General features: G+C 35.3%; 1 protein-coding gene across 8 annotated transcripts in view; it reads right to left on the reverse strand.

The window, feature by feature from the left end:
• LOC124530166 overlaps window positions 1-17,115 on the reverse strand; it is a 206,892-nt gene that overhangs the window by 152,047 nt on the left and 37,730 nt on the right. For 7 of the 8 annotated variants that reach the window (XM_047104163.1, XM_047104166.1, XM_047104168.1 and 4 more), the window contains exons 2-3: window positions 6,673-7,622; window positions 6,251-6,439 (exon numbers count right to left, since the gene is read on the reverse strand). In XM_047104163.1, the coding sequence (XP_046960119.1) occupies window positions 6,251-6,439; window positions 6,673-7,321 (838 nt within the window). In that variant the 5' untranslated portion in view covers window positions 7,322-7,622. The remainder of the gene's footprint in view (window positions 1-6,250; window positions 6,440-6,672; window positions 7,623-17,115) is intronic. The other variant, XM_047104169.1, reaches the window with a different exon arrangement.

Raw genomic sequence — 17,115 nt, forward strand, 5'->3', positions numbered from 1 at the left:
ATGGTCTTTATTGGATTTTCGAATGTTTAAAGTATTTTACTAGAGGCGGGGTAAAGCGAGCGAATCCAAACAAGATTTCTCTATTCCAGACATGGCTTACAGCTTAGATGAGGGATTTGTTTGAAGCTGTAGCCGGTCTCAGTTTAAAAAGAAAATGCACCCGCTGAAAAAGTTTCCATTTTAAGGATAGATTTACTTATCTAAATATATTCGTCGATATTTTGTTAAATATAAATATGTAGTTCGAGTTTTAAAATTTGAAGGTCTTATTTCAATGTTATTATTTTTATCTTAGTGGTAAGCCGTTGTGCAAACTCGACCTCACAGTAACGGGAGTGAGCCAGTGTAGCTGTAGAAAAAAGGGGCATCTCAGAACAACCAACCTTGGGAAGGATGGTAGTGCACTGGCAATTTTACAGTTAATATTTCTTACAGCTCCAATTTTTATAGGAAATGGTGGTGGTGTATGGAGACTGTATACCATCAATTTACCTGATCGTTACCACATATCATAAAAATATATTTTATTATTTTAATTTATCATATTTTATTTTAATTCAATTTAATTAATTTCACATGACTATACCCGTTTTTATTGTGTGCAGTAAACTAGTGAAAAATAATGTTTTAGTTTGATCTAAAATAGCATCGTTTATTAGAATGAAATGTAACTTTTTATGTTTACTTTTAAACATTGTTTTGTTTTTGTGTTTATCGCATACCTTAATGGTATGGGTTAGTGCAGGGTTGAATGCGAAAGTACTTGTCAATCGTACTGCTGAAATACAATGCTTCGGAAGACTATGTTCCGGAGAGTGAGCGCGTTTAATTACGGCCACTGCGAATCTAACAACTTAGATCGTTTGGTTGTAGAGCATTCGAGTGTATTATAATTGGTAACATAATGCCACACAAAAGTAACGGGGTAGTCTTATTTTCTAATATTCACGAAATAACAAAATATGGTAGTCTTTTGAATTTGATTTGTTTTGTCCATCGGCATTTGGCTCTGAGATGTGTAAAATGAAATTATTTCACGTAAAAATCTACACCACGTGTAATAGCGTAAAAACATTACACACAGATAAACAAAGTGTAGAATATATAAAATTAAACTCTCGAGACTACAGAATATTGATAATGTTTGTGAATTGTGATAGGGGTTCAAAAATCAGACCTGTCACAATTATTTCCATGTGATAAGTAAGATAATGGTTTTATTATATGACGTCAGCAGCTCTTGATAAAAAATTCGATATAGGTACATAAAACCATTTCAGCTGCACCGCTATAGAAAACTAAATTTCGTTTGGGAAATGAGATTTGACCCGCAAATGGACTGGCACAAAGCACTTTATGACGCTTATAAAATTAATAAACACATGAGTGTCACAACATTAAATTCTATTTGTTCTAGCAACATATCACATACATATACGATACTATAGGTGGACGGGTAAATAAGCCCCTAAATCTCAAGTGGTCACCACCGTCCGTAGATATTGGCTCTGAAATATTCGTCTTCGCCCTTGCGCTACCAACCTTCGGATGTTGAGTACTTTATACCTTTTATAGGCTTATGCTTCAAACCAGAACACAACAGTGGTAATGATAAAAAATGCTGCTTGGTGGCAAAATATCTGATAATTGGTATTCATATCCTTACACAAAACTCTATTACCAAGTGAAATAATACAGTTATTGGTAAGTTTACTATAGTGATCTATTTTTGAAAGCTTTTATTTAATATCTTGCAAGATAAATCAGAACCACTTCCTCTTATTTTACGGAGTTAAATTATAACATGTTTGCTTAGTACCGATGACAAAGCATTTTTTGATAAGCGTAACATAATATCCAGGATTTGCTCCAGGCAAGGGAAAGTCCATGCCGTTTCATGCGAAATGTATACATTATTTATTATCTATATTAATATTATAAAGAGGAAAACTTTGTTTGTTTGTTTGTAAAAAATAGAGTAACTACTGAGTTTCTTGCCGGTTCTTCTCGGTATAATCTACTTTCCGAACCGGTTGTAGCTCACTTAATTGTAAAATGACAATTCAAAAGTGCTTGTAAAAGCCTTCTTGAATAAAGTGTATTTTGTGTCTAATAAAGTGTCTACCCGTGACCACGAACACTGCAAAGTGCTCGAAACGTCGGGATGTTTAAAAATAATTAATATACGCGATTCATCCGTTATAATTAGTTTTATTTAAATGTGTAATCATCGCGAAAATTTAAGACAACATTAAGTTTATTTTGATTTTTGATTTTGTATAAAATTCGGTCATCGAACTTCCTATTCCGATCCGATTATTGACGTTTAACCACTACTAAAAAGTTCCATGTTTCAAAAAAACTCGATATGTGTACCAACAGTATTTACCGCACACACTCGATAAATAGGAATATAAACTTTTTATACATGGTGTATGCTGGTTTAAATATAGATTTGAAGTCGGAAAATAGATAACTCCTTGAGGAGTCCAGGTAATTATCTATAGAGTAATCGTAATGGTCGCTCAACTGGTGATCTTCTTGTATACCTTTCGCATCTATGGGCTGAGGCTTTTCATCATCAAGTTTCAGTTCATTCGTCTGTCCTAAAAGAAAAAAAAAACCAAAATCATAGCAAATAATCTATTCAAATATCCAATTTTGCAGACGAACTCCAAGAAGGAGGAATATTTCTGTATAAAGTCCTCGTGATACGAGGATAACAGAATATAATCGACATATGTGGGATGTCGACATTTGGGTTTGTGTTATGGGCCACTACAATACGAATCTCGTAGTAAACGTTGGTGTCTCTCTTTGTCATAGTAATGGGTATGTCATCGGTTCTATATCGTAGACAGAAAATGTAGTACTAGAAAACACTCAACACTGTATGCAATACAGCAATATGTAGATCCTAATGTATTAAGAAATCAAGAAGTCGAAGAAACAAACGTGCTTCCAGTCCACAAAAATATTTATGATTATTATATTTTAGGGATACCATATACTAGAACAGTGTTCTGTTTTACCAATAAGGATATATATTGAATATTTATTTTAATATTAGCTATGTACCCGATGGGACATCTCATCGGCTAAACATTATTCAGAAACCCAAAGTAAGTATTAGAGATTTTTGGTGCCATCAGGTGGCATTCCATCTATCTATATGTATCATAAAAAAGACAACCCTCATTTTACCTCGGTCATGGTACACTGTTTGTGAGTCACAAAAATAATAAAATTCAATATAAACTATCACTCCACCCGTTATCGAGTGTGTTTTTAAAAATACGCATTCGACTCGATCGATCGAGATTTTCAATAAATACCACTATTTTTTTACCCACAAAACCGATTTCCATATACACAACAACAACAACAACAGCCTGTAAATTCCCACTGCTGGGCTTAAAGGCCTCCTCTCCCTTTGAGGAGAAGGTTTGGAACATATTCCACCACGCTGTTCCAATGCGGGTTGGGGGAATACACATGTGGCAGAATTTCTATGAAATTTGTCACATGCAGGTTTCCTCACGATGTTTTCCTTCACCGCTGAGCACGAGATGAATATTATAAAGACAAATTAATCACATGAATCAGCGGTGCTTGCCTGGGCTTAATCCCGCAATCATCGGTTAAGATGCACGCGTTCTAACCACTGAGCCATCTCGATTTTCATATATACAACATACAAAACAAGTTAATTTCTGTACAAAACTTATGAACCCAATTTTAAAACCTTATGTGATAAATTTTCAATAAAAAGTCAACTTTAATGCCGTTTTTATCTCATTAACAGGAACCTAAATACCGCTTTTCATATTTCCAATATCAGAAATACAAATATTCATTCTCGATTTTACCCCATTAGAATTTGAAAAATCCTTTCTTAGTGCTGACTTTCGTTGCATAAGGAAATTCTGTGCAAATTTTCTCTCATCTGGTTAGGTTTAGGCGATGCTTTGCTTGTAAGGTCATTTTAAAATTTCTATAAAAGGATATTTATAGTAAAAAGAAGACATGGTAGCTATTTTACAAAATTAAATAATTCAGAGTAACTTTAGGTAAATACTTATCATATAAATCGAAATAAATTGAATAAAAAAATGATCATAATGCGGCTTATATTGTTAGAGTAAATGTTCGAATGTAAAAATGATGTTAAAAATGTTAATTAATTATGTTCTAATCAAATATAAAGATATCTGATATAATTGAGATATATTTATGTTTGATCAGTACAGTATGATTGTGGCTAGTAATGAATAATGTAACATTGCATATGCAAAGCTAAAATTTTCATAAAATCCATCAATAATAAATAAATATTAAAACATAAAACTTTATTCAGTTATAAATTTAACTCAAACAGGATCTCTGCGTGATCATCATTATTACTTGAACATTCTCATTATCAAAAAAAAAACGAGATTGATGTTTAAAAATAGAACAGGCGATTTTTTTTAAAATTATTTGCAATTCCATTTAGAATATTTCCGGTGGTCTTATCGTGCACGTCAAAAACAGGTTTCGACAGGAAGTACAAACAAATTCAAATCCAATTGCTTGTATTTACTCGCTATTTGATTGGTCAAATCAGTTTATAAAAGCCAGATTTCCGTCTGATATTATGGTTCAAATTGAAAACAGCAAATTGAAAGCAGCACTAACAGCTTGGAAATTTCCCACTGCTGGTCTAAGGCCTTTTCTCCCATTAAGGAGAATGCTTGGAACATATTTTACCTCGCTGTTCGAATGTACATAGGTTGTACATAATGTGGCGGAATTTTAATGAAATTAGACACACGCAAGTCTCCTCACGATATTTTCTTTTACGAGATGAATTATAATCACAAATTAAGCACATATATATAGTGGTGCTTGCCTGGGTTTGAACCCGAAATCATCGGTTAAGATGCACGCTTTCTAACCACTAGGCCATCTCGGTTCTATCTACAATTATAATAAAATAAATATGAATTATATTATATACACATCATATCTCAGACTACAGTCTTTATGCAAATCAATTCGGTTGATAATATCTGCCTGAAGCAAGATGCCACCTGCCCTCTGCCAATCTTAATCAGTCAGTTATTAGGTAATTATGAATTGGATTAAAGTAATAATATAATCGTATCGAATTAAGGAAAAGTGAGATACATAAAGTACGTAAATATTGTTTAAATAATAACAGAGGTTTATAATTTTTCAACTTTTCAACAACATATATCAATGTAACATTAACTATGAATTAACTATATCATGTTGATTAGCTGAGCTGAGCGTGAATAAAATACGGAAACTACAAGCAATCGATAATAAATCAATAATTTTCACGATTATTTCAAAATTAAACATATTTGCTGTTCTGATGGAATATCCTATCGTAAACATTATTTCGTCCCCAATTTTACCAACATGATTTGCTATTAGTCATAAACACGTATAAGGTCTAATAATAAGGCACGCTCCTGTACCTTAAAATATCAAGCTGAATTAGTATAAGAGTTGAAGAAAATAGACTTTCAAATGCAAATTTTCAAATAAGCTCTAGACACTTTAACATGATGTTAAAGTGTCTGACTTTCATCATAAATTTCACTCTCTTTGGTAATAAGTTATTAAAAATGAATTATTATTAACACCTACCTTCATCTATAACGAAAACCTCAAATCCAATTTATATATTTTTTACATAAAAAATGAACTTTCATACAAACTTTCATCCCCTATTTAATCCCGTTGAAGATGAACTTTGAAAATTATTTATTAACACTTATCTACTTTCCATAAGGAATCTTTGTGTTAATTTTAATCCTGTAAGACCTACAGGCTTAGGTTGTGCTTTGTACTTCAGTCAGTAATTTTATTAAGTTATTACTACAGCCTGCCTTGATCAATTATATAAATAACGGTGAAGAGAGTACATAGTAAAATGTATATTATGTTCGTATATAATATTTCATAAGGAATGGATGCAGTTGTTTTGCATTATTCTATGGTATGATACGAATGCTGCAAACGTCATATAAGCTCCCACATTTCAGTAGAGTAATTCAATTAGTAAATGTAACCTGGTTGACTATGGACTGGGTCGATGGGATTACTGACAATGTAGTCTGTTTGTGTTTTATCTCACATTTGGTTCATTTTCGGTTTTCATCTCTACTCTTAAAATGTTAATGCATGCAATATGTGTTTCAATATCATACTTATTCTAATATAAACAAAAAAAATGTACCTGTTTTGACCAGTTTAAATGTGACTTGTTGCTGATTTTTCAATTGATCGTTATGTGCCGGATGTGTCAGCTCTCGAAGAGCCATCTCAATCGACGGCTGCTGCATAGTGGGTGGACGAGAAGGAGATGGCTCCTTCGCCCGACTTAGTTTTCGGAAAAAACTAACTTTCTTCGGTTTTGAGTTTGATCCTGGTAAATAAAATCACGTATTATAACTTAAAGGAATCATTCAAAGTTTAAATATATCGTAGAAAAGTATATAAAATTTCAAACAAATGAAAACAAAATCCACTCCTTTATATTAATATTACACGCAATGTTAGAAATTAGAATCACCATGCATTATGGACGTGATCATTGCACGTTATTGGTTAGTCGGTTATCATGTCTTCAAACCGAAATCGTAACTTTCATTCAAAAACCTTCAAAAGATGATCGTTGTGTCGGAGGCGTCGATAGCGAGGACGTACGGGCGGAGGGAGAGGGAGAGGAACTCGGCGCAGGCTCCGACTGTGGCCGAGGAGGTAACAGACTAAGGGAGGATGAAGTGGGTGAAGGGAAATGCGCCGCCGATACATCAGACCTACGGTCTGGTTCCGGAGTAGTCACGCGTATATTTGCACAGAATTCAGGCGTACTCGCGACCTCAAATAAAGCGTCAAAGTCTCTGTCAAAAATGTTTTTCCGCGAAAATGCGGGGGTAGGCAGTGGTGCGGGCAACTCGAATTCATCTGGAGCGGGTGTTCTAATTATCTTTCCGAATTCATTGTCCTCATGGCGGCCGAGTTTTTTTAGGAGTTTTGCTTTCGTGCGCTCGCGCAGCTTAGCCGGCCGCTCGAGCGACGGCGTCGGCGAGGCCGGCGCGCGCTCCGCAGGCTCCGGGGGCGCCGTTTTGGGGACTGAGGCGGCGCGGGGCGGGGCGGGGGTCGGGGTCAGGAAATTCGCACTAGACGGCACGGGCGGCGGTGGCCCGAAGATAAGATCGAGGGTCGGTCGCTGCCGAGGCCGTGGCAGCGAATGCGAGCTGTATGTCAGGGAAACTACTTCGTCCGCAGGATATATTACGTACATCCCTGGCGAGACCGCATCGCGCCGGCCCCTCGCGCCCTCCGAAGAGGTTCACGCGCGTTTGACTCACTACCTATTGTCTTTGCCTTTCAATATGTCTTATTATTTCTTCTCTTAATACACAGTTACAATTGCAAGGCTTTGTGAAAAATGAAATGTGTGGAATGTTTCTTTTTTATGACTTTTTGAATCGTGGATTGGAGTAAGGAATGTTTTACGGGGAAGATTTTGAGCCATGTAAAGGAGGTAGGATAATTTTCTTCATACAAAATTTTCCGCTTGTCCTTTTGAAGTTATTTTCAACCTACGAAAATACAAAAGAATAACATAACAAATTTTGCAATATTAACGAAAAGGAAGAAAACATATGAGAAAATTAAAATAACATAAAGCCTTGAACATATTGAAAATATAGCTTACGTAGTATAAAGCGTGTTGTTTTTGTATCCACAAAAGAGTATAAGGTTTTAATAAATAAAAAAAGGTTTGCAAAGCAGAGTATTGTTTTGATAAAACCTCTTTTAGATATAGAGATAGGAGTTTTATTGGAAGCAAGCATATTTGCATTTAAATAACACGCTCGAGATATTCGTAACTGTCCATATGGAAATTGTAATTGAATTATTTTTGCTTCATTGAATTATATTCGCGATGAACATTATCAAACGGCGTCCTTTTTGTCAATTGGTCCTATATTAAAAAAAAAAAAAAACTCTTTCGTTTTTATTAAAGTTATTAAATGTGGTATATCTGTATTTTTCGATTTAAATTGTATTTAACACTTTATTAAATACAAATGAAAAAACCAAACATGAAAGAATAATTAGGTTTAAAAGTTATCACTAGTATCGCTTAATTCACTATTTCTATCGATATATAAAGACATTTATTTATATTGCAATTAATATAAGATCTATCCTCAATCTCTTGACTTGTATTGTTTTGGTAATTAATCATACGATAAACATAAATGTTTACCGTGAAATTTATCTGAAACACCGGAATTTTTGCAGTTGTACTTTCGGCAAGTAATATTGATGTAAATAAATGGCAACACAATAGTTTGTATTCTATACTGGTTGACTTTCCTTAATACTAAAAGAAAATAAACAAGTTAAATATATAAGTATAGTGAATGCATCAGAATACCAGACATGTATCGCGCGCTTAAGAAATTCTACGAATGTCAATACATTTCAGTATAAGGTTATGTATATTGTAAAGCGGCTGAAGCGATAACTAGAAGGAGATAAGGAGGTCAAGCGTTCCTACAATGGCCGAGGGCATATCCTTGAGTTAAAGAACACTTTAAAATTTCTGACGTCGTCCTAGGGATCCCTTAATTTAGGTACCCTTTTAAATCAGTTCTGAAATAATGATGGTACTTCAGAAGTGCTATATCATTATCTTTTGTTGTTGAATTTATATAAATTAACAGTAAAGAAAAAATAGCTCTTTTCTTATATTCAGTATTTGCTTAACTTTTATACGGTATTATAAAAACCGTATAAAAGTTAAGCAAATACTAACTAACTTTTATACGGTATTGAGTCGAGATGGCCCAGTGGTTAGAACGCGTGCATCTTAACCAATGATTGCGGGTTCAAACCCAGGCAAGCACCACTGATTCATGTCCTTAATTTGTCTTTATAATTCATCTCGTGCTCAGCGGTGAAGGAAAACATCGTCAGGAAACCTGCATGTGACAAATTTCATAGAAATTCTGCCACATGTGTATTCCACCAACCCGCATTGGAACAGCCTGGTGGAATATGTTCCAAACCTTCTCCTCAAAGGGAGAGGAGGCCTTTAGCCCAGCAGTGGGAATTTACAGGCTGTTGTTGTATACGGTATTGTAATAGTAGTATTTTCTTGAAAAGCATTAATTAAAGAATTTGGCGTGTGTTGGTTGTCGGTAGCTGAAATCGTTTAAATATTAAATGTAAAATTACATGTTTGGAATAATACTCTACTGAACAACATCAGAATATACGAATGAATGTACTATAAGTAGAAACACTATGGACTAATTAATTATTTATTAAAGTAACACATTGTGAAGCCTTTGTCCACTACTGAACTAAGATTAAACAGTAGATAACTGTTACATATGGATTGGTTTTGCATCTAAAAGTTTATGAATTAAAGGTAGATTTTCTAGTTGTTGACCCTATTTCTTCGTTCAGATATATCATAAATAAAAATTAAGCACTACTGCCTGGGTTTGAAACTGATATTTTAAATTAAGATTGTTATGTTCCCACTACTGGGCTTTTTATAATTAATAATAACTATATTTATCCTACATAAAATACAATATAAACTACATTATGTTAATTAAGTACGTGATTTTACTGTCAATAAAAATAAATGCATGTTAATTAATATGAATATATCAATCTCGATTTCACGCAGAAACAACTCGGAATTTATTGCATTGTAAAAACTATTAATAACACAAAGTCACTCAAGTAAATTGTTTTAACGACTATCCTTTTACAGTAAAGATTCAGTTCAGTTGTTCGCAAGTTTAACGAAGTTACTGTTATATGAATAAGTTAGAGCCAAGTGTCGTATAAAGTTTTATTATGTTTTACGATACTTTAATTTATTTTTCCTTTAAAGAAAAATAGCTACGTACGACAAGGAAATGGTTTATCTTTTATCGATGTAGGTTTTGTAAGTAAATATTTTAAAATGTTTGTCAACGTAAAAAAGTTGTATTTTTAGTCTAAACTAAAAACAGCATATGTCGCCAACTAAATAATACGATCGAACTACATCAAATTACATTACAATTACATTTCGACTTAGCAATTAATAACTGAAAAAAAAATAGATTTCTAGGCAGGATATATATTTTTTTTATTATATTTTACTTTGTACAATGAAATTAAAAGTAACTCAATTCACTTTTACGAACTAGTTTTTGTCGGTTCTCCCTGATACAATCTACTTTCTGAACCGGGGGTAACTTTACATTTAATTCATCACTGTAATCATGCTACAATGTTGAACTATGAGCCGTTGTGAGCCTACTTGATTAAAGAAGATTTTGATTGAACTCTTTCTTTAGGGATATGATTTGACCGATGAAAATTGAATCATCCATGTGTTCATAAAAACTTTTATTATATTTATATTTAAAGGAGAATACACTGATGTTTATTATATACGCCTTAGCGATATATTGTACCCAAAACACCCCTGTCTTCACTCACTTATAATCAAGTTTCGAAGGAATGCAATACATAATGCAAATGTATAACTTTACAAATTTTTAATTTTATTAATAATTAAAATTTATTTGATAGCAGTTCGCTAACGAAGATAAATTTTTAACTTGGAAATGAATAAATAACAAGCCATAATCAAATTAGGTAATTATGAAGATGACAAACAAAACGGGAAACCGACTTGACATTTTGAATAAAAGATTCCGAGGTATCTCTTTTCACAGCTTCATATTCAAATTATATAATTTTCATTGATTTCGTGTGTATTGTTCCGATGGTACTTATCTTAATTAAAATAAACATAGTATTGTTATTTATTTGATAAGAGGTATTTTGCAGTCATGTTTTTTTTTTATTACACTTCATGCACGGGCTCTCAGTTGTCTCTGTCTTTTTTCTCTTCTTTGTTTAGGTAAGTTTACAATTTTTTCTTGATTATTATAAGTTCATCAACCAGCGAAAATAGCTAGAATTCCCTTTATTAAAGGCGAGGTCCCACACTGACTGTTTCTTTTTAAAGGTTTTATATTATTCCAAATGTACATGTATTTCATTCTTAACTATTATGTTTAATTTATAATTAATTGAACGCCTTATTGTTCTAGTGGAGCTTATAAGGCTACAAATCTGGAGGTACTAGATTCAAAACCCAGGTCAATACGTCATTATAACATATACTTCAGTTCATTTGGTTATTTTCTGATAATAATCATTGAAACTCTGAATGGAAATTTTCGGGAGAAAATAAACTATTATCAATTGGAATCCATTTCTTAAAAGTACCTTATTTTATTATTCAGAATAAAATTATCAAATGCAATCATTTTAAGCGAGTACGTTCTTAAAACAAAAACACAACATCAAATTTATGTAACATACCTTACAAGACGTGTTTTATAAAACTTCGATTACATAAATTGTATGTGTTTTTGCTTTTAATACGTACCATTTACTTTTACGAGTAACTGATGTCGCATTTATTTACGAACGAATAAATTCGTCCATTAAAATTTTCCTTCGCGTGTAAATATAAATGGGTTTTGTCAATAATTAGCTCATAACGGTCGCAGCGCGGAGTTATACGTTCGTAATATGTTACCTGAAACATATAGCAACGGCATATCCTATTTAACAAGAGATGAAAATTTAAATTAAATAACACAAGCTTGTGGTATTGCATTCTAAAATATTAATGTAATGAGCCAGCCATGCGAGCCTCATTGTGAGAACACTCGACCCGCATACGTTCAAGTCACGTTGAGTCGCACTCATTATTATCATTGTTTATGATGTTTTTATAGATCACTCTTTAAGTCTAAATAAACATTCGAAAACCATCTTTGTTACTTTATTTATAAAATGAATGTTCGTAAATATCTTTGAGATGTATCAACGTCTAATTATACACGTTTATCATTAGACCGATCAACATAAAATTTGGGTTACTTATTTGTTTTGTCTTACTTGGTGGTAGGGCTACTGGGCTACCCAGGCGGGCTTGCTTTGTACCACCCACTCATCAGTTATTCTACCGCCAAATAACGGTACTCAGTATTGTTGTGTTCCGGTTTGAAGGATGACTGAGCCGGTGTAACTACAGGCACAAGGTACATAACATCTTAGTTCCCAAGGTCGGTGGCACATTGACGATGTAAGGAATTGTTAATACTTCTTACAGCGTCATTGTCTATGGGTGATGGTGACCACTTCCACCATCAGGTGGTCAATATGCTCGTCCGCCAACCAATACCATAAAAAATAAGTTTTTTGTCATATCATATTATTATAGGTCGTAGTTAGTACTGTTTAGTGCAGCATTACCCGAATCACATTAGCTTCTATAACGTACATCTGATTGCAACGAATATACATAGGAAAGAAACATTGGGCCAGGTTCTAATAGAAACATAATTTGTTATTGATCAATTCCTGAAATGTGTAAGCTATCGAATATTGAATATTAACTTTTGAATACAACGAGAATTTAATTTGAGTCGAATTTGAATGCTATGTTACATAACGTAATGTTCTATACAAAAAATTTTGACGCATAAATAAAGGACGTTATGCTTTATATTTTGTCATTTATTAAGTGCTATTTTTCATTAAATGTATTGCTTCGTTGTTATAACTATCTTATAATTCCGGTTTAAGCCAACAAAATAAAGTTATTACCTTTTTCTGCCAAGAAATTATCAATAGTAGTCTGAAAGTTGGCTGTGCTTACATGACCGTGCATATGAAAGCAAATAAAGGAATTGGTCCTGTGAATGAACTTTATCCGGTCGAATTAGTAAAGTAGTTGTGCATTATTGTATATCCTGGTCATTTGGTTATTCCCATTCGGGAATTTTCAAGGCTTTTTTTTTATGGCATAGGTGGCAAACGAGCAGGAGGCTCACCTGATGGAAAGTGACTTGGTAGGCGGTGGTCCGCCCATGGACATCTGCAACACCAGGGGGCTTGCAGGTGCGTTGCCGGCCTTTAAGAAAGAAGTACGCTCTTTTCTTGAAGGTTCCCATGTCGTATCGGTTCGGAAAAACCGCCGGCGAAAGCGTGTTCCACAAAGTAGTTGTGCGAGGCAGAAAATGTCTGAGAAGTCTCGAATTGGGACTTCGTTTAACGAAGATTCGATTTCAGACACAAGTTTGTTCCGGTTCTCTTCGACGTTTTCCCGAGAAATATTAGCGCGGCCGGTGTATAAGGTGTCAACGGTACTGTCGTCTGCATAGCAATGAATGTTCCCGATTTGCAACAAATCATGCAGAAATATGCTGAAGAAACAGAGTGGGTGATAGAACGCAGCCTTGTGGAACACCAGCATTGACGAATTTTAAGTCGGAGCATGCACCGTCGACAACGACCTTAATGCTCCGATCTGCCAAAAAGCTGGTAATCCAATTGCATAATTTCCCGGGAAGCCCATAGGAAGGAAGCTTCGAAAGAAGCGCTTTGTGCCAGACGCGATCGAAGGCCTTCGCTATGTCCAAGCTGGCTGCTAATGCCTCCCCCTTGCTCTCAACTGCTTCAGCCCATCTATGAGTAAGGTAAACTAGAAGATCACCGGCCGACCGACCCCGACGGAAACCGTACTGGCGGTCGCTAATCAGCTGGTTCTCCTCTAGATACCGCAGGAGCTGGCAGTTAATAAGGGACTCCATTACCTTGGAGAGCAAGGAGGTGATGGCTATACGCCTATAATTGGACGGATCTGAGTGGTTGCCTTTTTTAGGGATCGGATGCACCAAAGCTGTCTTCCAGGAGTTCGGGACGACGCCTAATGTGTAGGATTGCCGGAAAAGACGCGTTAAGACTGGTGCCAACGGGAGCACATGTCCATAGCACGATTGGAGGGATGCCATCAGGTCCACTCGACTTATGAATATCCAAGGAAAGAAGTGCTTTGCGAACTGCACTTTGCCGGAATTTAACCTCCGGCATCGTGGTATCACACCGCGGAATTGTCGGTGGAGACTTTCCTTGGTCATCCAGAGTCGAGTTCGACGCGAAGAGAGAGCCTAAAAGATCAGCTTTCTCTTTCGCGGTATGGGCCAATGACTCACTGTCCCTGTGCAGAGATGGAAACGAAGGCTGACAGAAATTCCCTAAGACAGCCTTAACGAGAGACCAGAACGCACGTGTTCCTGAAGGGAGGCGCACCAGTCTTTCGCCAATTCTGCCAATGTACTCCGTCTTCGCCCTAGCAATCACGTTTTTGAGGGACCTAGAGGCAGAGTTATATTCCTTTTTGAAAACGCTGGTATTTACATCACGAGACGCAGATGAATTAGCCCAGGTTTGATAGCGTTCCCACTTTCGGCGTGATGCCGTTTTGCAGAAGCGACCAAACCAAGGCTGGGACTTGCCACCGATGGGTACTGCAGAGTAAGGAATGAATAGTTCCATACCCTGAAGCACCACATCGGCAACAGAGTCAGCAGCAGCGTTCGGATCATCCAGCGAGAAACAAATCTGCCCTCATGGGTAAGATGCAAAAAAAGACCGCATCCCATCCCAATCTGCTGACTTGTAGTCCCATACTCGGCGGCACCCAACAAAGCGAGGCCGTGAGTACCGCATAACTGGCACTGTACTGCGGACGAGACAGTGGTCCGACGAGCCCAGAGGGGGATCGACGGTAACCTGATAACCATCCGGATGCGAAGTCAGCAGATGCAGCCTGGGCATCCCTGCTCAGGTGGTGTATGTCCTGAGCATGGATGCCCAGAGAGGGATTCTCCACCGCTGTCGCTGATGGTACCCTCCTGGGGTAATGTAACTATATTCTGCACAACCATCAAGTTTTTGGGGGGGAGGGGGATTGGGCCTCCGGAACTCTCACTTACCGGACGAAATGCGGTAGCATAGCTACCACTTTACGCCGATTTTAAGTGAGAGTGTGGTACTTCCCCGGGCTTGCCGGCCCATTCGGCTGTAACCCAAAGGTATACAGTATACCGAAGGTATCCTAAAAGATTACAAGCTTTCTATATTTTATCGTGTTATTTTGTTGATCTACTTTTAGCTTTTGTAAAAAACAGTTATCATTGCATGGAATAAAACAAAATAAGTATAATAATTATAAAACTATAAAAATAGTAAAGAACAAAAATGGTGAAGAAAAACTATTTTTTGAGAGACGGTAAAAGCTATAAGTACTAAACAAAAAATAAATAATATATGTACTGATATCAAAATCTTTGTAAAAGATATTAAAAATTATATTTTATTAGTTAATACAAAGGAGGTTTTGTGATTTAGTGACAAGTAAGTCGATTATGATCAAAAATGATAACGACTAATAGGATTTATGATATTTTTTAATATAAATAGAATGGTCACAACAAAATGGTTGAATAAAACATATTCTGATGAAACACGAAATGTATACCGTCCTAGACAAAACTCAATTTTCCAAAATGTCATAAATGACAGAGTTCTTTCTTTTTGAAAGTTCTTTTTGAAAAAGTAATGTGAAAATTTAACATGCAGGTCCAATTAACATGTAAAATCTTCGTAGAGCGCTGTCAGGAGCACCGAATTGCCCGCGGTCCCGTTTTACGGTAGTGAAGCGGTCGCATTGCAAATGACGTGCTGTCATCATGCACTGAGGCAGGCAAAGCGGTCCCCTGCCGTTAGATAATTTACCGTTCTCGTATTACTTTTACAATGTCGATATGTTCGTTTTTTATACTGGTTCTAGGCGGAGCGAAATTGGGACACTTGAAACCTGGTCACTACTATTCATAGACAATGGCTCTATAAGAAATATTAACCTTTGTTTTATTCATTAAGATCTTATGTCCCTGATACTTGCATTTACACTGGCTCACTCACCGTTCGAGCCGAAACACAATAAGGCTAAGTATTGATCTTCGACGGTAGAATATGCGATGAATGAGTGGTACCCACCCTGAAGGGCTTGCACAAATCTCTACCACCAATTGTGTTCATGCTCATAATTCTATTTTTATGTACTTTTGGAGACATCACATATTTTCAGCACATTGTACATTTTTGGAATGAGTTATCGTCGTGTATGACTTTATAAAAATACAAGCCAAACACATTTACAATAAAAAAGGATTTATTATCGTCTGTCTCTTTACATAATATACGGAAGCCATATTTTGGCTTAGCATACCACGTTATTATAATGTTTTAAAAAATAGCAACACCCATAACGGCCACATGTAAGTCACGTGACATAAGTGATTATATTAAATGACGTAGAAATGTAAATGTTTAAATGTTAATATATTAGCTGTTTTTTAAATCATAACACATATATCTAAATAGTTCAATACTTTCACATATATTCTTTACCGTACAAAAATATTCCAACGCAACGACTTTTCATGTTTGCGATCCATATTTAAAATTATTATGCATCAAATGGCTGGTATACAAAAATACCAACATGGCCGAACAGGATCATTTCGATTAACCTCAAAAACTTATGGATTAAACGCGAGCCCCAATAACCGGCAAAGATAGCGTGCATCTGCACAATACTCAACATATAACGAGATCACGATATGGAACGTTGGGACCATTTCGTTTTGTTGCCGATGCCGACTTGTAAACAGAATTATATTATGTTGGTACGACACTATTTCTGTCATCAGTGGTAGCTTTTGTTAATCGATTTATTACTTCGTTTGTTTCAATATTGCGTATCAATATATTATAGTCTTTAAATGTAGGCTTATGGGAAATGATAATATCATCGCTTGATGTTTAAACAAATTTTTCGTGTTTTTATTTTGTCGAATATGTATATTTAGTTCAGGTACTAAAATCCCAATATTAATGTAGATTATTTTCTTTGTAGGTTTTCTAAATGTTTAATTTTTCAATGATTACAGTCGATAACCTAAATACTTTTTTGAAATATTAATGTATAATAAAATGTAGCTGAAGAAACCTTTTCGAAAACTTCCCATTAAACAAAGGTTTCGTTGCATTTAATTATTTTTTATTTACAATATTCCACGAGTTATAAAAAAGCTGTTCTTGAATATTAATTTTAACTAAACAAAACTAAGATGTTATGTCCCT

The sequence above is a fragment of the Vanessa cardui genome, chromosome 6 (genome assembly GCF_905220365.1).
Source record: "Vanessa cardui chromosome 6, ilVanCard2.1, whole genome shotgun sequence".
NCBI classification, from domain to species: Eukaryota; Metazoa; Arthropoda; class Insecta; order Lepidoptera; family Nymphalidae; genus Vanessa; species Vanessa cardui.